General features: G+C 36.8%; 1 protein-coding gene across 2 annotated transcripts in view; it reads left to right on the top strand.

Moving 5' to 3' along the window:
• The window catches only part of LOC137277444 (AT-rich interactive domain-containing protein 3C-like), a 72,411-nt gene extending 63,484 nt beyond the window's left edge, over positions 1–8,927 (top strand). The window contains exon 7 of one of the 2 annotated variants that reach the window (XM_067809172.1): positions 1,953–8,927. In XM_067809172.1, coding sequence (XP_067665273.1) covers positions 1,953–2,056 — 104 coding nt within the window. In that variant the 3' untranslated portion in view covers positions 2,057–8,927. Of the gene's footprint in view, positions 1–1,940 lie in introns of both variants that reach the window. The other variant, XM_067809171.1, reaches the window with a different exon arrangement.
• The last annotated feature ends 13,884 nt before the right edge of the window (positions 8,928–22,811 follow it).

Here is a 22,811-nt window from a genome sequence, read left to right as displayed (position 1 = left end):
CAATGTTGAAGGAACATAACTTAGGTGTTCCAATACCCAACACACTAGAGGGAATGACAATCAGGGCGTTTTTAATACGAAGTCATGTGTCCCCTGGTATTAATATAGCTTGGATGGGATGAAGGTATAAAAATGTGTTCATTGAAATGAGAATGGGAATACATGTGAAATTAAACAGCATTGCCATCATCTAAGTCCTTATGATTTCTTCTGATGATTTTGCCTGCAGTTCATAGAGTGCTTAGAAAGTGTATAGTTAATCATATCAACCTATCGGGTGGCCTCATCATAGTGTTTGCCATCTTTGATGTTGATTCAGAAAGTACTTGGCATTTAGTGTAGGTTTATTATTCAAATTTAAAAAACTGCATGTTGAATATTATCAGTGATTATGCTGTTGATTCTATGGGTTTTCTTCCTAATGTACTGATTGGTCATTGATAATGAGTATCAAGTGTGAGAAATGCTGCCCACATTGGCATGTTTTCTGTCAAATAAACATGAACATAAATAACTTAGAAAATACATGTTGTACTCATTGTCATGTTTCCCTCTATATCAGTTGAGCCCATTAGTATTGTATACTTCCCACTGTATTATTCATGCTAGTGTAAATTACATAACCTAATGTCTATAAAGTGTTCATTTTGTCACCATTGTCATCTGTCATCTGTGACACCAGGCACCATGACCATGTTCCCATATGTTGTCTGTGATCCATACTATATAATCTGATGGGACATCCTTTCATTATGTGACCATGAAGATCTGGGGTAGAACAGGCCTTCAGCAAACCCATGCTTGCCATGAAAGTCGACTAAGCTTGTCGTAAGAGGCAACTAACAGGATCGGTTGGTCAGGCTCGCTGACTGGGTTGACACGTGTCATCGGTTACCAGTCGTGTAGATCAATTCTCATGCTCATGCTCTAGTCTGGTCCAGACTCGATTATGTACAGACTGCCACTATATAGCTGGAATGTTGCTGAATGCAGCGTAAAACTAAACTCAATCACTTACTCCTTTCATTATGTGAGGTACCGTTACTATGTCCCACTTTGTGAAACGCTTATTCTTACAAAGTCCATATCAGTGATCTATAACATGCCTACCTTTATTTATTAAGCGCATGTTTATGACATTGGTTTTAAGTACCACTTAGCAATCTGTGACATGCTTCCATTTATAGAGAGAGATGTTTTTTTATTTAAGTCTCTTTTTCAGTACATAATCATGTAAAACAAATATTTTGGTGAAGTTTAAAAGTACAGAAACCACCCGTGTGTTTATGAGAGACTATGAAAACTAATAAAGCATTGCAAACATACAGATGTACAAACATACGAACATATACATCTTAAGATAACTGAACAAGCACAGATCTGCATATGTAAATACAACAAAATATACACACAAACATGCATGCAAACATGTACACACACCAATACAAACACACATAACAAACATACATGCGTGTGCATACACAGACACATGTATACATATGTACATACTTGCATACTTACACACACACTACATAAAACTTAAGATACAAAATTCCAGTCTGTGATCTCTTACATGCTTCCCCTTACACAATCCCCTTGCATAGTTCCAGTCGATGATCTGTGACTTGCTTCCCTTTACATAGTCCCAATCTGTGATCTGTAACATGCTCCCCTTTACATAGTCCCAATCTGTGATCTGTGACATGCTTCCCTTTACTTAGTCCAGTCAATGATCTGCAACATGCTTCCCTTTGCATAGTCCCAGTCTGTGATCTGTGACATGCTTCCCTTTGCATAGTCCCAGTCTGTGATCTGTGACATGCTTCCCTTTGCATAGTCCCAGTCTGTGATCTGTGACATACTTCCCTTTACATAGTCCCAATCTGTGATCTGTGACATGCTTACCTCTATCCAGTGACATTTTCACCTGGCACTGCTAGTCTGTATTTCAGATGATGGCCGCTCGGAGATTGACAACTCTCTGGTCGTCAGCATGGAGATCAACGGCATCATGTATCAGGGTGTTCTCTTCGCACAGCATCCACGCCGGATCTGAGTGTAACTGTGACCAGGTGTGTGTATAGATAAGACAATCAGGAGCTGTGTGCACGCTGGACGATGGCAATGGCGGCATAATATCTGAGGCCATGTCACTGGTCTCTGAAAGTAGCAGGCAAAGGTGCACACGTTCCCACCCCCAGGCCAAGCAGGGTGAGGGGGCCAGGAAAACAGGACAGTATGACATTACCAAGACTTACTGCCTCCACACAGAGGGTTTCAGGATAAATATCTGCGTGTCTCCGTGAAGGATAATCCTCTGGCGGGACATACACCTCGCACAGACATGGAAATAATGCAGACTGAATTTCGCAGATACATTGTATGTTCATTTTATATGAGGACTATTGATGAGTCTCTACCTGAGATGTCTGGTAAAGCAAACTGTGTCGAATTGGTGATGTCATGGTTTCAGAAGGTCACAAGAAAATGCCAGGCCTACAGAGGGAGGACTGACCAACTGAGTCAGCCTGTCACGTGAGATCATAGTGAGATTAGTGCAGCACTCTTCACTTGTTGGATCCTATTATGACAGTCATCATCATATGCAGGGTATGACAAGGAAATGGTTCAGTATTGAACAATACTAGTACATTGTGATTTAGCTGGCTGATACTTAGATAGGTTTGTTAGGGTTACAGAGAGTAACAGGTGAAGTGTGCTTGCCAGTATACAGCGACAGCCTCACAACATGTGTCCACATCAGTTGTATGTGTTCAGATTCCAAAACAATATGGCTTACTAGAACCAATGTTATTGATGGAACAGTATGGCATATGCAGAGATAATGCTTTGCATTTTGCATATTTTACCTGGGCATGTGTAGTTGGGGTTTCCAGAGATTATTAATTGAGAGATTTTATCATTGTCATTCTGCATCAGAATATGTCATATAAGATATCGCTCTTTGTTGTTGCTTCTGTCATAAGTCATACAAAGACATTGTTTTGTCTCATTTGTTGTACCATTCTGAGATTTTGAGGAGAAAACTAGCATCTCATTTAATCAAAGGACTGCAGAAAGAAAGAGATTTGGGGGTTAAAGGAAGACATTGTTGGGTCCATGTTCTTTAAAGATGCATGTATACTTGTGTGTGTAGTTGTATCTGTACACCACAGAACACTGGGTCTTGTTGTATGTAGAAGTACCACACAGGAAGCAGCTTTATTTTACTGCTATGCTAGCTTCTGCAGGAATTACAATTCTCATCTTGGTCATCAGATATTGCTTATCAGGTTGATAGCTTCACTTCATTATCACCAGATACATGAATTTATATAATATCAGCACAATCTATAACAGTTGTTGCCAATACCATCACAATCTATAATAATTGTCCATTATAACAGTTGTTCCCAATACCATCACAATCTATAACAATTGTCCATGATAATGTCACGGTCTATAACAATGTCTCTGATAATGCCACTCTGTATAACAATTGTTGCCAATACCATCACAATCTATAACAATTGTCCCTAATGATGTCACTGTTTATAATAATTCTTGCCAATAATTTCATGATCTATAACAATCATTGCTCGTATTGTTTCAGTCTGTAACACTTGTTGCTGATATATTCACAGTCTACGAAAATTGTTCCTGTATTGTCACAGCCTGTAACAATTGTTCCTAGTAGGGTCATATTCTGCCACAGTGTGTGACAATTTTTCTTGGTATTGTCACAAATTATAACAATTGTTCCTGGTACTGTCACAATCTATAACAATTGTTTCTGGTACTGTCACAGTCTGTAACAATTGTTCCTGGTACTGTCACAGTCTGTAACAATTGTTTTTGGTTCTGTCACAGTCTCAACATTTGTATCCAACACTGTCACAGTCTCCAACAATTGTTGTTCCCATTGTCACAAGTGAATACAAATACTGATGAAATGGCCTAATCTATAACATTTGTTTTACACTGTCATAGTCTACACCAAATCTTGATGGTAGAGCAGAGTCTTTAACAATTTCAGTACAGACACAGTATTTATCCTACAGTGTACTACAGTCAGTATGCATCACTAACATAACTTGCCTGCAGACCCAGAGAATCTGAAGGACCAAAATCCTGTGAACTCTGTAGTGATTACATATGGAAGAGGGCCACAGGTATAATACGTACACAATGGTTAATTATATATGTTAGCAATATGGATCTTTAATCATTCATATTAATCAGCCTTTGGCTTGAGCAGGTTAGCCATCCATACAGTTAAAAGCATCATAACCAGTTAAGTCTTCATGGTAATGGGTACAGCCTCACAACAATTAAAAGGTAGTCACACTCCCAGTGAGAGATGTTCTTAGGAAATGATTGATTGTTTGGGCTTTGTTCAAGTTAATAAGTAACACATCAAAAGGGCATCCACAATTATTGTTGATCTCCAACTTGTGTGATATTAATGAGATAAATTGCTTGCTCTCTGTGGAGCAGAAACTTGGTAATATAGGATGGAGGTCAGCTTTAGTAGATACATTGTTTCAAGCATAATTAGCTAGTGGATGGAGGTTAAAGCGTACAGTATTCCTCATTTTCATAATAATTTGTCTGTGGGAAAACTTTGAGAAAGTACACAGGTATTCAAAAGCTTGAACTTTCAACTTTAGATTTTGCTAACTTCTGAACAAATTGAACAAGAATCTTGAGGCGAATCTTGAATTTGATAACCTTCAAATGTATGTTCACTTTTTTATTTAAAATTAATTTTGTATGGAGTATTGATCGATGTGGAACTTCATTTTGCCATGGTGAGGTATTATGAAGTCCCTTAAGTATTATTGTTTAAGTATCATGACCTCTATTGTTGACTAAACACATTTGGTGTAGTTGGTAAGTGACAGGCCATTAGCTAAGGTTAGCAAGGACATATTTGTGTGCAAAGAATCTCATTAGACCCAGATGATGCATGCATGGAGCATTTAAGTACATTGCCTTTACAAAATACCAGCTGGGAAGGATGAAGTTTAAGCATGCATCACAGATTCTATTAAAAAGAAAATAAGTTGTTGATCAATATGCAGTGTGATTGGCGTGCAGACGTTATCTGAAGATCTATATTAACTTTGATATTTCATTTTGGCATCTATGTTATTGGGCAAGAATATCTGTTTCGTCATACCTGATTGCCATTTAGTCATGATATATTTAATTTGATGATGGAGACCCTAACTGGTATGCTTGCCATCAGCCTCATTCAGGGTAAATGGTAAGCTTGGATGTAAGAGTCCTTCACAAGAACAATTGTAGTCTAGAAATCACAATGCATATCCATGTTTGGGGCTGACGGTTGAAACTGTTGAATCCTAAACATGGATAAACATCACCAACTTCAGATAACACATAGTTCGTTGTCACAAGATTTACAGTTATTGCACCAGGTTGGCCCCAAAATAGACCATTGTTGCAAGCTGTGGAAGGCTCTTGTTGTAGATTGTGTCTGGTGCAGGTACAGAACTCGATACCTCAATTACATGGACCATTGGAGCTTAATGTGCAAGCTGCAGTCTGTTTCTTGTTTTCTTTTGACACAAGATTTTGTTGTTATTTGTAAATGTTGATGTTAATATTTGTGCCTCTTTCTATGCTCTTAAACTACTTCTCAGGGATGACAACACAATTGGTTCTATGCTGCATGAAATCTTCTGACTCTTCCCACAGTAGACTTCCCTGAGGCCTAGCGAAAATTCATGTGGTAGACTTTCAGACACTTAGGATTACCACTGTTCTTCTGGCAGCCTGTCCTTATATATCCTCTTTGAATGCACACAAATACCAGATAAGTTGGAAATGACTTTTCATTTTTAATGTTCAGGCAGGTTTTAGTCAATACACACCTCCACTTCTTGTGTCTGTTGTGAGTAAACTAACCATTCTTCTTCAATAGGCCCAGGGCCCAGTATATTAATTTGTCAGAAACCTCAAGAAAGGCTTATTCCTGGATATTCCAGGGACAGCTTTAACCACTCAAGGCTTTAAACAAACAGTGAACATGTACCTTCAAGGTAACGTTATTGACAGTACTATAACAATTGAGCATACAATGTTACATTTGTTGTTTTGGATGACTATAGCAACATCCTGAATGTGTACAAATTATGTATTTTGACTCAAACACTATTATTGTCACAGTATTTATGGTATGTATATGAATATTATCTTGTTAAATCCAACAGGTAATCCAGTTTGTATGGCCTGATGCATGGAATCCAAGAAGCACAATACTGATGTCTCCATGCTGCACATATGAATGATGAGTTCTACATAGTTGTCATGGCTACTTGACTAAAGTCTGTCTGATAATTTCAGAACCGACAGTTTACAGATTTCCTCAAAACTTATGTCCATAATAGTTAGAATGTTTGCATGTTACACTGTGTATATATGTACATTGTAGGATTACAGCATGTCATCCAGCAATGTATTGTCTGTTCAGATGATGCAGTCGTACTTGTGAGTAGCGCACACATGCTTTTTGAGATAGTCATCAAGGTGTCTTGTCTTGAATTATCAGTCAGACTTGTAGTATTTTGTTACTGGATACCTGTTCTTGTGGTATGGATGTTTGATGGTCCATTGATGTCCTTGGTTTATGCATAACATTCAGTCTTCATGTATGTTGCATTCAGAGTTCTAGGGACTTGATTAGAATTATGTATATGAATTTGTATATTTACAAAGTTTCAATGACTCATTGTTCGACAATCACTCTGAATGAATGCTAAGCATTGGTCATCTATGGCAGATGCTCAAAAAGTGCAATAAGATATTTCCTTCACAATAAATCACATAAATTAACACAAGACAATCTGATGTTTTATGTCAACATTAAATGTGAACATTAAAGACATTCACTGTGAATGTATGCCACTGGGGAATTGTTTCTTTATTCACCAAGATTAACAATTAGATTTTCCTAATCCATCACCCATCCCTGTACATAGACATTGACATGCACCCATTCCCTAACATAATCCCCAAATTTATTTCAATTTTTCAATTTATTGATAGATATTTTATCAGATGTTTATTTTCTTTCTATCAGCTTATGATATTTGATAAGAAGAAATGTACGGAGATTATTTATTTACACCTGACTACCATTCTAACAAATATATTTGAGCCATATTTCTATGAAGAATTAGGCTTTTGAGTTTGCCAGCTGTCATAAGTGCTTCAAAATCACCCCATTCACCCGTGACATACCCAAAGTTAAGATGGAAGCAAGATGTGATACTCAAAGGCTTTAAGAATTGAAGTTTTGTACTGCAAACAGCAGTCAGTACCATACATGAAAATACTCGATATGGACATGAGATTGGATTTGGTGTATGTTTTCTCTTGGTTTTATATGGGCAGATATTTATGTGTCATGATAGTTGTATGTAGTTTTGTGGAAGATAGTACAGTCCTGAAGTTATTATACATAGCTGATTACCAGCCCTATTGTCTATGTTGTTGATATTTTTAATACTTCTCACATGAAAACATTATATGGCCACTTGTCATCATCAATGTAAATTATAACACTGCCAAACTTAACACTTCATCAGTTAGAAAAGATTAAACCATTTGTCAGATTCAATCACTGTCGTTGTTTTTGCAAAATTGTCGCAATTGTTTCAAGCTATATGCACTAAGTTGTTATGGAGTTCCTATTAATCTCAGTTATAAAATATCATTCTGGAGCAGGTTAGAAATATATCTAGGGGTCCAGTATATCTCACAATACCGACTGCCATAAAATATCAACATATCAGGCTTAACTATAAAAAATGCTCCAAGAGAAAAAAACGTAAAAAAGTTTCTCATCATGATGCTGGTTTTGTTGGTACACAAAATAGGCAATATTATTATGTCAAAAAATGGAAGCACCAACTTCCCTTGTCAGAATTATTCCAACACTGTAGCTAATTACTTTTTATCCTGCTGACATGAAACAAGATGAGCAGGGTGACCTTGTGATTTTTATAGCAAGCTTTTGATGAGAAACAACAACAGCCCCTACATGTAGGTAACGTTATTTTAGGAATTTGATGAAAATGTAGTTATATTTGTGTTTTGAGGTAAAAGTGAAAGAATAATTTCTTCTTAGAGGTGTTTTCCTGGTAAGTAGGACCTGAGAAACCAATGATATTGTTATGTTTTTGGTACTGTTAATACCATAACATATGATTTTGAAATCTGCAACTCAGGGGACATGTGCAAACCAAAGATAATGAGAGCTGTTGGAACAGCTTCGTACTGAACTGAAATGTTACAGAGCTTTATTTCATACTGTCACTTAACTTTATGATGAACTATCAAACCATTGTGATGTTGTTTCATTTCAGTCTGTTTAACTTTTATTCTCCAGCTACCTTCATCTCCCCATTGGATTCAAGTGGATGACTATCTCAATATCTGTCTGAAAGTATTGTAAAGTCTGTGTCTCTCTCTGCTCATTAGCTGTCAGCTTACTTTAGATCAAACTTGGACATAATTTAATCTATTATTTTGCAGAATGTTTTATCTTCAAATCTAACCTTAACTCTCCCTTTTTATTAATATATATTTCACAGTTACGACAATGTTGAGGTTTTGTTTTTCTTTGTGTATTTCATTTTTATTTTCTGAATTGTCAATTTTATGTCAGTTAGACTTTCTTGCCTATGTCCTCTGTCAACTTGTATATTGTACCATAGCCATGTCTTGTACATTTCACCTCTTTCTCAGCTGTCTGTCATCTTCATGTCAATGCTTGTCTATTCAGCTCACAGATTTGAATCATGTATGTACATTTCTTTTTTTTCATTATTGAAATTTGACCCAATTTATATTATTTGCCAGTATTTAAATAAAAACAAAAACATTTGAAAATACTGAAACTCCTATTTTTGTTTGTTTTCTTTCTTCTATCATTGTTGTGTTCTATGCAGTCACTGACAATAGATAATACTGCCCTGGAAACAGATGACACAAGTATGACCACATACAATACTATTCTGACAACTGATTCTATTCTGACTATACTAAGATCAGACGAATCTATTCCAACAGCAGTTCATACTGTTATGAAAGCAAATGATGGCCACAAATGGTGCTCCTTTGAAAACAAGTTCTAGCTTGACAATAAATGGTATTATTCTAACAACAAATGACTGTTTCCAAAACAGTTGATTATACTATTCTGAAATAATATTTTATGACAGCTAATGATATTGTTCTGACAACTGTTTATGCTATTCTGAAATTATAATACTTTTTGTGATGACAATTGATACTATTCTGTCAAAGTATGATTTAGTTCTGACAACAAATAATATTATTCTGACAAATCAATTTATTCTGACAAGAAAGGTTACCTCAGGACACCCACACGACTGTCTTCTCTGTCATACTTGTCTTATCACAAGAAACAGTTGCTACTGCAGTAGGTTTCATTCTAAAAGCTCATCAGTATCAGCTTAAGTTTTCTTACAACTGTTCATGTGTTCTGTTTGTCTGTTTTTCTATACAGTGACAAGCTACTTGTGAATGGGCAACTGAAAACCTGCATCCAATTACTGCCAAGTATTTGCTGGTCTGTACACTTCTTTAGCCCCTTTGGTTGTATCTGAAGGCCTATTATTCTTTAGTAGTCAGTTAATGTTCAACCTAAAATGTGGTGTGTGTTGAACACAGGTAATTGAAATAAGATTCAACTTCCAGATAAGTACTGCTTTGTCATTTCATTTTCATTTGTAAAAATGATTTGAAAAAAACTAATTGTCAAAGGTCTTTGTATTTCTAACTTCTGGTATGTTGTTCAGTATTAAAACCATTTAAAAAGACACACACATATTTATAAAATGTGGAAGATGATAAAAATATTTTTAGATACATTAAAGGTGTATGGTCAGAAGCTTTTACAGTCAAATCGTGTCAAGTCAGATTCTTCAGTAATGCGCTTGCATAAGTGATTTGAACCCAACAATTTTCCTCACGTTATTTAGCTGAAATTCATATACAACAATCATGAAACAAGCTCTTATTCCACAACTTGATAAATTAATCAATGCTTACTTCTTAAGATGTTGTGTATATAAAAAGTTGAAAACACATACTGTGAAATGTTATCCCTGAGCTGGTAAAAATGAAACAAGAAAAAGTATTATACTGAATCAGATTTACTAATGACAATCAAGAGACAATGTGTTTAAGCACATAAAGTTGTCCTCCACTAATCTACCTCTTGGGTTGGCATCCAGTAAACACTACAATTTCAGGTTGAAAGCTCTCATTCTTCAAGCTACTTTTTAAAGACACTGTCTGGTTGCCATAGTGAATTTAAAAAAAAGAAGAAATTTATCAGTTGATTATTTTTTTGCCTCTGAATTATTTGACTTGCATTTTGTATCAGTGATGACCTTTGAGAGGATGAAGTGAACATGTGACATCAAGCATGTGATAGATGAAGATTAGACTAAATGTAGTGGTTATCCCGTGAATAATGATGTAGTGGGGATCGTATATTGTCCAACATTTCTTTACTAATGACAATTAATTTCCAGAGTACCATAAACAAGATTAAACCTATCAGATGTCGGGCCCCTAATGGTATGAGTTCCAGATTTCCTATTCAGCAATGTAGTGCTTTAGTGGACTTGTTTGTGCTTCTTTCTACATCATCATAATGGACATTACAAAATATACTTCTGAAAAGAATGGCAAAAAATGACAGCGTTACTTTAGACATGTGAAAGAATTATTGTGTTGTGTCACTCCTTTTGGGTATTACATAGAATCTGATCTGATGCTGGGGACATGGTGGAGCAAAACGTCAAATCAACAAAAACAGTGATCACAATTTTTATGACAATATGTTCCTTGGTGTATCTAATCTTATAATAATAGTTTGATAAATATGAACATATGGAGTTGGAGCAAAACAAATAAAGTTAAATTTATTCAGTTTTGTTGATCTTAGGGCATAAGTGAAATGTTTAGCCTTACAGCACTTATCAGCACAAATGTTATTCAATGGTGTACAAATGTACTCCCACAGGGTACAAATGTACTCCCACAGGTTACAAATGTTATCCCACAGGGTACAAATGTTATCCCACAGGGTGCAAATGTCATCCCATGGTGTACAAATGTTATCCCATGGTGTACAAATGTTATCCCATAGTAAACAAATGTTATCCCATGAGGTACAAATGTTATCCCATGGTGTACAAATGTTATCCCATGGTGTACAAATGTTATCCCATGAGGTACAAATGTTATGTGATGTGTGTATTAAACAGTTAATTGATACTGAGTTCAAGCTATGCAGAAATTAGAGAATGTTGTTGACAACATTGTCAGGTAATGTCTAGTCATGAAGTCTACAAATGGATATTTAGAAAACTACATGTCAGTGTGTAGGGTACAACAATGTCAGTGTGTAAGATACAAAACTACGAGTCAGTGTGTAAGGTACAAAACTACAAATCAGTGTGATGGATACAAAACTACAAGTCAGTGAGGTACAAACCTACAAGTCAGTGTGTAAGGTACAAAACTACAAGTCAGTGTGTAAGGTACAAAACTACAAGTCAGTGTGTAAGGTACAAAACTACATGTCAGTGTGTAAGATACAAAACTACAAGTCAGTGTGTAAGGTACAAAGCTACAAATCAGTGTGATGGATACAAAACTACAAGTCAGTGTGTAAGGTACAAAACTACAAGTCAGTGTGTAAGATACAAAAGTACAAGTCAGTGTGTAAGGTACAAAACCACAAGTCAGTGTGTAAGATACAAAACTAAATGTCAGCGTTTAAGTTACAAAACTACAAGTCAGTGTGTAAGGTACAAAACTACAAGTGAGTGTGTAAGGTACAAAACTAAATGTCAGCGTTTAAGTTATGAAACTACAAGTCAGTGTGTAAGATACAAAACTAAATGTCAGCGTTTAAGTTACAAAACTACAAGTCAGTGTGTAAGGTACAAAACTACAAGTGAGTGTGTAAGGTACAAAACTAAATGTCAGCGTTTAAGTTATGAAACTACAAGTCAGTGTGTAAGATACAAAACTAAATGTCAGCGTTTGAGTTACGAAACTACAAGTCAGTGTGTAAGATACAAAACTACAAGTCAGTGTGTAAGGTACAAAACTACAAGTCAGTGTGTAAGATACAAAACTACAAGTCAGTGTGTAAGATACAAAACTACGAGTCAGTGTGTAAGATACAAAACTACAAGTCAGTGTGTAAGGTACAAAACTACAAGTCAGTGTGTAAGGTACAAAAGTACAAGTCAGTGTGTAGGGTACAAAACTACAAGTCAGTGTGTAAGGTACAATAATACAAGTCAGTGTGTAAGATACAAAACTACAAGTCAGTGTGTAAGGTACAATAATACAAGTCAGTGTGTAAGATACAAAACTACAAGTCAGTGTGTAAGGTACAAAACTACAAGTCAGTGTGTAAGATACAAAACTACAAGTCAGTGTGTAAGATACAAAACAACAAGTCAGTGTGTAAGATACAAAACTACAAGTCAGTGTGTAAGGTACAAAACCACAAGTCAGTGTGTAAGATACAAAACTACAAGTCAGTGTGTAAGGTACAAAACCACAAGTCAGTGTGTAAGATACAAAACTACAAGTCAGTGTGTAAGGTACAAAACCACAAGTCAGTGTGTAAGATACAAAACTACAAGTCAGTGTGTAAGGTGTCATACCACTTGGTGACAGTACTGCACCTACATCATGGTAGGTGGCACCAGACATGGGATTTACACATTACACCCTTATGAAGAATGGAACCCATTAACCACATTGGTCATTAGCATAATGAAAGATGTTTAGGTAGAATTTGCTGGATCTAGCACCCATATTGATTTAACTGCCTTGATCCAGCCAAACTAGGATTTGGGCATAGTCCTGCCAAGACTACATTTACAAAGGAATCAGCTCTGTCTCTTAAATTAAATTCTTCGAGAATGATCTTTGAACCACAAGATGTTTGTACACGAACTCATCTGTAGCTCTTTAGTAGCAGTTTTGGCGTAGAATTGAAGGCTTTCATGGCGCATTAGCATTTTATATCTTATGATATTTTTATCTGACAAATGTACTTGGCTGGGCCAGACAATTTTCGTGACTTGCTTTACAGGTATGCTTGTTATTGGTGTGCTATTTTCCGTATGGATTTCTGTACTGGATAATATCATGTAAACTTGTATCTAAAATGTGACTGCACTGTCCTCTAGACACTGCTCGTTCTTCCTTGCTTGTTACAACAAAGACTTGACCTGCAGCAACAGGATAATATTACTACCTTAAAAATTCACAAGAAGCAGAAAATATGGCAATAGATTTACCATTTAAAACTATTTTTGCCTCGGACATATATGCTCCAGAAAACCTGTATTTTAGGGATACCAGTATGAGTGTCCTTATCCTGATGTATGTTTCCCTGTTACTCTTGAAAAGGGAGGAATATACTTTGGTCTCCTGGTACCATGCTTTGTTTAAAAGGTTTATCTTGACCTACTTATTGGTACCATATCATAAAAACCTTCATTCTTAAGTATTTCACTTACTGGTACCATACCTTATTCATGGGCTGTACCTTGATCTTTTCATACCATACCTTATGTATGGGTTGTACCTCTTTCTGCTGGTGCCATACCCTATTCATGGACTGTACCTTGGTCTGCTGGTGCCATACCTTATTCGTGGGCTATACCGTGGTCTGTGGGTACCATACCTTATTCATGGACTGTACCTTGGTCTGCTGGTGCCATACCTTATTCGTGGGCTATACCATGGTCTGTGGGTACCATACCTTATTCATGGACTGTACCTTGGTCTGCTGGTGCCATACCTTATTCGTGGGCTATACCTTGGTCTGCTGGTGCCATACCTTATTCATGGACTGTACCTTGGTTCATTGGTGCCATACCTTATTCATGGGCTGTACCGTGGTCTGTGGGTACCATACCTTATTCATGGACTGTACCTTGGTCTGCTGGTGCCATACCTTATTCATGGGCTATACCTTGGTCTGCTGGTACCATACCTTATTCATGGACTGTACCTTGGTCTGCTGGTACCATACCTTATTCATGGGCTGTACCTTGGTCAGCTGGTACCATACCTTATTCATGGACTGTACCTTGGTCAGCTGGTACCATACCTTATTCAGGGACTGTACCTTGGTCAGCTGGTGCCATACCTTATTCATGGGCTGTACCGTGGTCAGCTGGTACCATACCTTATTCATGGACTGTACCTTGGTCTGCTGGTACCATACCTTATTCATGGGCTATACCTTGGTCAGCTGGTACCATACCTTATTCATGGACTGTACCTTGGTCTGCTAGTACCATACCTTATTCATGGACTGTACCTTGGTCAGCTGGTACCATACCTTATTCATGGACTGTACCTTGGTCAGCTGGTACCATACCTTATTCATGGACTGTACCTTGGTCTGCTGGTACCATACCTTTTTTCGTGGGCTATACCTTGGTCTGCTGGTACCATACCTTATTCATGGACTGTACCTTGGTCAGCTGGTACCATACCTTATTCATGGGCTATACCTTGGTCAGCTGGTACCATACCTTATTCATGGACTGTACCTTGGTCTGCTGGTACCATACCTTATTCATGGGCTGTACCTTGGTCAGCTGGTACCATACCTTATTCATGGACTGTACCTTGGTCTGCTGGTGCCATACCTTTTTTCGTGGGCTATACCTTGGTCTGCTGGTGCCATACCTTATTCATGGACTGTACCTTGGTCAGCTGGTACCATACCTTATTCGTGGGCTATACCTTGGTCTGCTGGTGCCATACCTTATTCATGGACTGTACCTTGGTCTGCTGGTACCATACCTTATTCATGGGCTATACCTTGGTCTGCTGGTGCCATACCTTATTCATGGACTGTACCTTGGTCTGCTGGTGCCATACCTTATTCGTGGGCTATACCTTGGTCTGAAGGTGCCATACCTTATTCATGGGCTGTACCGTGGTCTGTGGGTACCATACCTTATTCATGGACTGCACCTTGGTTCATTGGTACCATACATTATCTATGGGTGTACCTTCGTCCACTGGTGCCATATGTAATCTTTTGGTGTAGCATGGTGTGTACCTATCGTACCACACTTCTGGGTTGTTACTTATAGCACAGTTGATTCTTGACCAGACAAGTGATAGATAATAAGAGCAACAATTTGGCCCATCGATGCAAGATAACATTCCAAGTCTCTAAAGATGACAACCTGCTGTATTAGGTTCACAGTGTACCTCAAAGAAGATTGCAGTTGAACTTATCCAGAATACCAACAACTGGAACCTGTAGGTTACATACTATACCAGATTTGTTTTAAATCTATAACCAAGATATTAATCTTGTTGTTATGGCAGGTGTAAAAGGAGCAGAGTAAATAGGTGAACTAGGAAATCACAGACCATACACCAATATCTGTCTTGGTGTATAGTCTCTGAAAGAAGAAAAGAGTACTTCCATGACTGATTAACTTTAGGGATATGAAAGAATATGCTGGTCCTGGAATATTTGTGTTTCACATAATATAGTTCAGTCTGAGACAACAGTAGTAGGAGCAGATATCAGTGTTGAACATGATCATCCAACACAGGCAATAATACATTGCTTTAGACTCGCTCTACCCTCAATGTTGCCTAAGTTTCAGCATAACTAAGTAAAGTGATATTTGTGAAATGGGATCATTAGGCCCAATTTTGTTGTAAAATATTGTTTTAATTATAAAAGAGACTATACCTGATGGCTGAGTTTATCATGTTGCTATTACATGTTGTAATAAGTAAGTGATGTAATGTCAAAATGTTGACTCTAATCATGCTAAATCCATGCTCAGATGTGTTTTATGTGGTTGAAGTTTTGTAAATATACCAATATTTAAACGTTTAACAAAAAAATGTTCATATCTAACACCACCGTCTATGAAAATCAATAGATTTGCATTTTGGTGCAAATTTACAACAGTTCAACTATGGTAGGGTCCAAATCACTTTATACAAACTGCTGAGGGATGGTGAAATATACATAATCAAATTTCCAGTTACAGAAAATATGTGGTGGGCTCTCTTTTGGTTCAGTCAATGAGCACTTTATTTGCCAGCATATGTCGATAGATATCTATATGGGGTTTTTTTATATTAGTTTAAAACACTGCTTTGATATGCTTGCTAAACAAGAAATGCATAATATATGAAAAAGAATATATTTCTTCTAAAGCTGATTCTTTGGCATCTAAACAAGAAATTAATGAAGAACAAATTATTGGCTTTCATGGCAATAAAAATCAAGTCATGATAATTATTATTGTGATTTGATTATCATTATGTCTGTAAACATATTTTTTGTTATTCATTAATGGGTTTTCAGACAATTTAGCAAGTTGTAGTTTCACTATAATGAATTACTGGAGGTCAAACAAGCTGTATAAACAGTGTGTGTGGAGGTGGTGATCGTGGTAGGTGCCTAGCTGTAAGTAGGTGACAGCTGTTCAGTATACACACTACACTGACTGTTAGTGCTCTGTTGTGGGGATGTATTATACATCAATGTTAGCAAGCATTTCATGTCTTCAGATGGCTGAAGGAGGAGTTTTTTTCTGCAAAACTATTTCCATGGTGTCTGAGAGACAAGTATTTTGTCTGAACAATATTATCATTCACCTTTCAGTTTCTGGTACATACAAATCAACAGTTAAAGGGATATTGTAAAGCTATATTCATATATAGACAACTAATGGGTTGGTTTTCTTCCAAGACAGGAAGGAATAGTTGACTCATTCTAGTCAATAATTAGTCTGTGATGCCTTACTGATTAAAATGTTTTGCCACCTATTTTGTCAAACTGACAGTATGTACCTCACAATAGAGTTCAAGGGCTAACACCTGACTGACAATAGTCATATAACAGACACTACTCTCTGAATGCTATCTGACTTAATGAATACCTAAATTACTACAGTAAGTTACTGTCCATACTTACTGTCAGAACATAATGCTGTTCAGACATAACACCAAGATTTATGATTCTATTTCCAACCTGAAGACACTGGTGGCTGTGCTGCCAAATTTGGAATTTCTTTACTTACTCAGAGATGTTCTGCTATCTTGAATACATCATTCTGTTGTGATATAATGCCAAACTAGGGGTTGTGCATCAGTCTGCACATGTTCTCAGTCAGTGGGACTGTATTTCCTTCAGTGGAAGCTGTGGTCAGGGTCCCAGTACAAAAGAAGTCAAGCTAACAAAGAAGATATCACAAATTTGTGAACACATGTGTTCCTAATGTCTGGCACATTAGTAATATGTGAAATGTACAGCTTTCAGCCAGAGCAGAAAATATATGGAAATATATCGAAGGATATATAATATTCAGCTATGTCATTCAAAGACAAATAAAGTTACTGTTTAAAAAAATCAAAATTATAATAAAATGCATTGGCGCTTTTTGGTGTTCTTTTTTGGTATTTTTTTACAACAACGTTGTCACCTGTGCTCATCCACTGACAATAATTTGTTACTGGGATAATACCTGTAATGATACAATCCCTCATAGTGTAAAAAATGGTTCAAAAGTCCTCTACATAATCCTACACATTTGTGGTTTTTAATATTTTACTCACATCAGAGTTAATGCATTAAACAAGGAAGTTTCAAATGATAAAAGGCATATGAGAACAACATCCCCGGTTCCCCGGAGTTTATGAAAATGATGTATGATTAAGACTCAATGTTAATTAGTGAACATCAGCGGCCACTGCTGACAGACACGCGAGGCACGAGCAGGGCGTTGTTATAGTGGAATGTGCATGTGTAGTCACATGTTGAGTGACAGGCCGCAATCTACATGAGCAATTAACGTCTTCTGACATATGTATAAAGCATGTCGCGGGAAGAGAAGGGCCTTTCGGCTATGATGCCTGGATGACGTCAGAGAACCCCCGCGTTCTCGATGACCGCTGTCCGAGCTCTCAGCTGTCCACGCTAATCAAGTACCATCTATCTGGCGCCAATTAATCGTCACTCTGCCCACAAGTCAGTTGGTTCTGGGGATCAGAAGCGGGGTCACTCTTTCAGGAAATATGTCAACAATTTCCATTGATGCTGATCAATTCAGCCATTTCAACAGACCGGGAATGTTTTCTCGCTTTCATTCACCAACTCATGTCGATTGTTCTAAATACTTCACTGGCACTGGCACACTCATTACAATTAAGAAGTATCGAACTTGGTTTTCCTCGACTGGATTTGATCATTGGGTTTATTCAACCTGTGCTAACTTTGTATTAATTGGTGTTGGATTTGCCTTTCCAATAGGAATGAATATACATTGACAGCAGCTATTTCACTACAGTGTATTTGTATCTGTTCCATGAGCTGAAGAACAATGAACGCCATGCCACCCATATATACATATTTGTTATCTTTACACTTATTGGTTATATTTCTAATCATTTCAAAACAACAACACATACATGTGCGTATACATGTACACACCCTTGTGTTTTCATTAAAATATCATATTAAAACATTACACTGAGTTGCTGAAAAGCTTATGTAGAGACGACTAAAATGAACGAAAGTTTGCTTGTTTCTAGTTTGAGGATGCTGGAAATTGTGTTGTTTGGTAATGTCTATATACTTCTTGTTGTAAACGTTTGAAATTTGGTTTGATTAAAGCATAAATTTGATACGAAATATTCTAATTTAAAACCATCTTAATTCACTACGTTGTGTGCACAAAATAAATATTTTTCCACTAATGATCGTCCAATTTCAACAATGTTTTGAACTAAATGGGTCTAATAAACCATCCCTACATTTGCTTTCACTGACAGACGTACTACTAGCCAACCGTCCTGTTGAAGTACAAGATAATATATGACACTATGTTCTGTTTAATATTGAGTGATAGACAAACAAAGATAGGTACACCAATTTTATTGACACTTCCGTTCACATGTCTGGATTCACCAAGAGGCGTTGTACCATGTAGTTACATCAGAGAGTATCCTGTTATATGGAGTGAATTTTAGATAACTTACAAACGCATGTTTTGAGGTACATTCGAGAATGCTCCTTCTGGGAAGAGCATCACATCAAACCCTTGTTCCATGGCAGTTTGATAAGGTTACGCCATTCGGAGCCTTCACAAAGCTTTTAACAAGTTTTATGATAGACACGTGGGTGGAGTTTCAAGACTGAGACCAAACTTATGTGATGCAATTCCTTAATTTGACCCGAGTCATTTGTTCAGACAGTTGGCTTGCCTATGCATGTGTTTGTGACGGATGCAAGTGGTGGGAAAGGACACGTTTACAAGGTAGCGCACCTGTTTGTCAACGATTCATTAAAAATGCTATATAATAGATGAATTTCTTCATTATTTATGAGTATTGATGACGATAATCTTGTATCTAGTATTGGTCGAGAGTGTTTTTACTCAGAGTGTTCTGCATTCAATGCAAACAGTGACTGTGAAATGTACGACGGACACTTTCCGTCTGTATATAGATTAAGAGTGGAAAGGACATGTTGTGGTAAATGTATATATGGGACTAGTGCACGCCCTGTATCACTAGTATTTCATGACGGAATAGGCCAGGGATAATAATCAATATAATGATGATTTTAACAGAAAATGGCTTTTAAAAACAGTCATGAGAAACAAGGGTATTTTAAGTATCCCACCAAAACGTGTTACATGAAAAAATGAGTTATTTATTTGTTTGTTTGTCACATTTTGCACTTGCACAGAATAAACTTAAACCTTTTCATTAGAACATATGCAAAATGAAGTATATTTCGACTTCCCGTGGACAGAACAACGTAAACATTCCTGCTGAACATGTCGTATATCTCGTAAACCACAATCAGTGAGGTAGGGTCTGATTAAAGAAAGACCACGTGGTACAAATCAGTAAGTAAGATCCTGCCTGCCTGTGTACCGGGTAGACCATTTTAGGTACTGGGGATTAGTAATATGTACTAGATTAATATGTCGGATTAATGAGACTAAATTACGTTTATTCAAACATAATGGGTGCTTGACAATATACTACACAGTTCTAAGTCCAGTCTGACCACCTTCACCACTTCACTCACAATATGTGGAAGGGTGGTCATTGATAGGCACATACTGAAACCAAAGTCTAGGAATATGATACTGAGCTTCCCTGTATCATGAATTTAGCAATCATTAAATATCTTATCATTTCACCAGGTGCCACTGATGTGAGGATCGTTCCAAAAGTAAAACTTCATCGACTTGATGTATGGTGATTTCTCCCCTCTCCAGAGCTAATGATAGCTGATATGTTCCTGACGGTGTATATCTAATATATTTACACCTGATTTCTTTACTGATGTTTTTGGCTTTTTACAAACATGCCATCTAACATGAGATGGTGTTTTCATACATACACTAACCAATTTTAACTTGCGATTATATACAATCCAGTCTTAGGTCCTTAACGAGTTTCTAATGTGGCTTTCGCATCTTTCATTTTTTTCTTCTTCATCCAGACGTAATGACAAGAGATCTAGCCAACATTTCCAAATACTTTCTTAATGGCAACACTGCACCCAAACCGACACGATGTTTGTTGTTTGTGGGCACTTTATTGTGTAAAGCAGAAACAAAGTCAACAGTCTCTGAAGGAAACGATAACGGAGACGGGATGAAAGTGTTTTCTTCAGCCCTGTGTGTGATGCAAGGAAGAAACAATTACATATTTCTCATTCTCGCAAAACAACATTAAAAGCTCTTGAATGTGATGTATTAACTAGTTAAATCATATCTTATCTGCTATTTACATCGGTGGAGTCTTTGGAACGCATGAAACACACCACAGCAGATCGCGTGAGATAGATCTCCAACTGTACTGCTATGTGACCGTCCGTCTGAGTTGAAATTCACGTCAAATAAGGACTTTTGTTTTAATAATGATGGATATTTAGTGATAATTTGTTGAATCAATAATTGAAATTCATGCAGTACGTTATTGCCTGTAACTTTGTCTAACCCATGGCGTTTTGATTCCCGATACGTGGGTCGAAATATATACCGCGTTTTAACGTGGATACACTGCAATGTTAATTCCCTATGCATAGATACGTCAGGTTTTAGTATCCAATACCCGGATACAACCTTTTAGTATCCGATACGTGGATACACTGCAATGTTAATTCCCGATGCATAGATATGTCATGTTACAATGGATGATAATATCATAGTTCTAAAATGCGGCATATTTTCCAAAGTCTTTCACAAATATTTTTGGGTTTATAAAATAGAACTAAACAACCCAGTTTGTATATTTTACTCAAAATGAGAATCTTAAACACTGTCTCAGTTAGAGATGATCTTCATTTTCCAAGCTGTAAGATAATTAGCATTGTGTGTTAAACTTTAAGATTACATGTACGGTCCCTTCCAAGTATATAATCCGTCGGTGAGATATGCGCTCGTCTTGATTGCTAAGTTTACTTGATAAGCGTTATGCACTAATTAAGACTATATATCCAGAGAGAAAAGTGAAGATTACTCTATGAGAACACACTCGCAGAGAAAACTGTTAGAAATTTTAGTCACTTCTGCATTCTCAAGTCTTTGAAGCTTTGAAATAATCTCAAGATTCAAGATTTGTAAGTATTGTTTAAGGATCAGTCAGTTGAACGTGCGTCCATATCACGAACCCTGAGAGAAACGATAGTAAATATAAAGGCCTTAATTCGGGGTATTTCACTCATGAAAAGATCCAATAGGGCTAGTTTATACGATATACTGTCATTTTAACTATGCAGCGTTGATTAAGTACACCAGGGAATATTTGTATCATAGTTAGGTCAGACCATGTAGCACATGTCTAAATTTTTTGTGCACATCCAAATGGTTTACAGGGTCATCTAGTAGCGGAAGATACAATATAATTTCAGTAAATCGCAATTACATATAATCGGCCTCCTGGAGGAAAGGAAATTCTTGTGCACGCCTTGTATATTATATTGCGTGTTTGCTATGAAAGTGTATACCAGTGAATGTATTTCTAAATAATTACTGTCTGTTTAATTAAAATGTATAACATGAGATACCTATACTGAACACGCAACACTTGGGAGCGCACACGAACCTTGTTGTTTCATTCTGTTGCTCAAATATTACTACGTTTTCAGTATTGTTAAGCTCTAATTATGTATGCGTTGAACACTTTCAATAATATGCTGTTCGACATATGATCTTGAGTATCTCATGGTAGTCTAGATATAAAGATGTGGTCATATGATTCAACTAGCACACTCACGTGTATATTATTTGTGTGTTCTTATTACTCGTTTAAGTTGTGTTCTGTTGGGAAGTATCGCCTATCATTTACGACCTCCACAAACAGAAGATTATTTTAGTAATTGATGACACATGTACTACGTGTCTTACTGAAGCGTTACCTCAACTGTCTCTACGCTTATTTCTCAGTTGTGCTGGACTCACTTCTGTGTAATCTTTGCAATTGTTTCTTGTAAGGTACTTTGTCAGTAAGGTTTATGTAATTATTAATTCACATGATTTTCATATGTATTAATTGTACAAGCTTGAAATATTGCTAATATTTTATTATGCAGTGACTCACGAAATGCGCCGAATAAAGACTGGCTATTAGTCGATTGCCCGACAACAATTCTAGGTATTATAATACGATACGATGTTTTCCCCGATCTGTAGGTAATGAAG

The sequence above is a fragment of the Haliotis asinina genome, chromosome 3, assembly GCF_037392515.1.
Source record: "Haliotis asinina isolate JCU_RB_2024 chromosome 3, JCU_Hal_asi_v2, whole genome shotgun sequence".
NCBI classification, from domain to species: domain Eukaryota; kingdom Metazoa; phylum Mollusca; class Gastropoda; order Lepetellida; family Haliotidae; genus Haliotis; species Haliotis asinina.
This window is presented reverse-complemented; position numbering and strand designations above follow the sequence as displayed.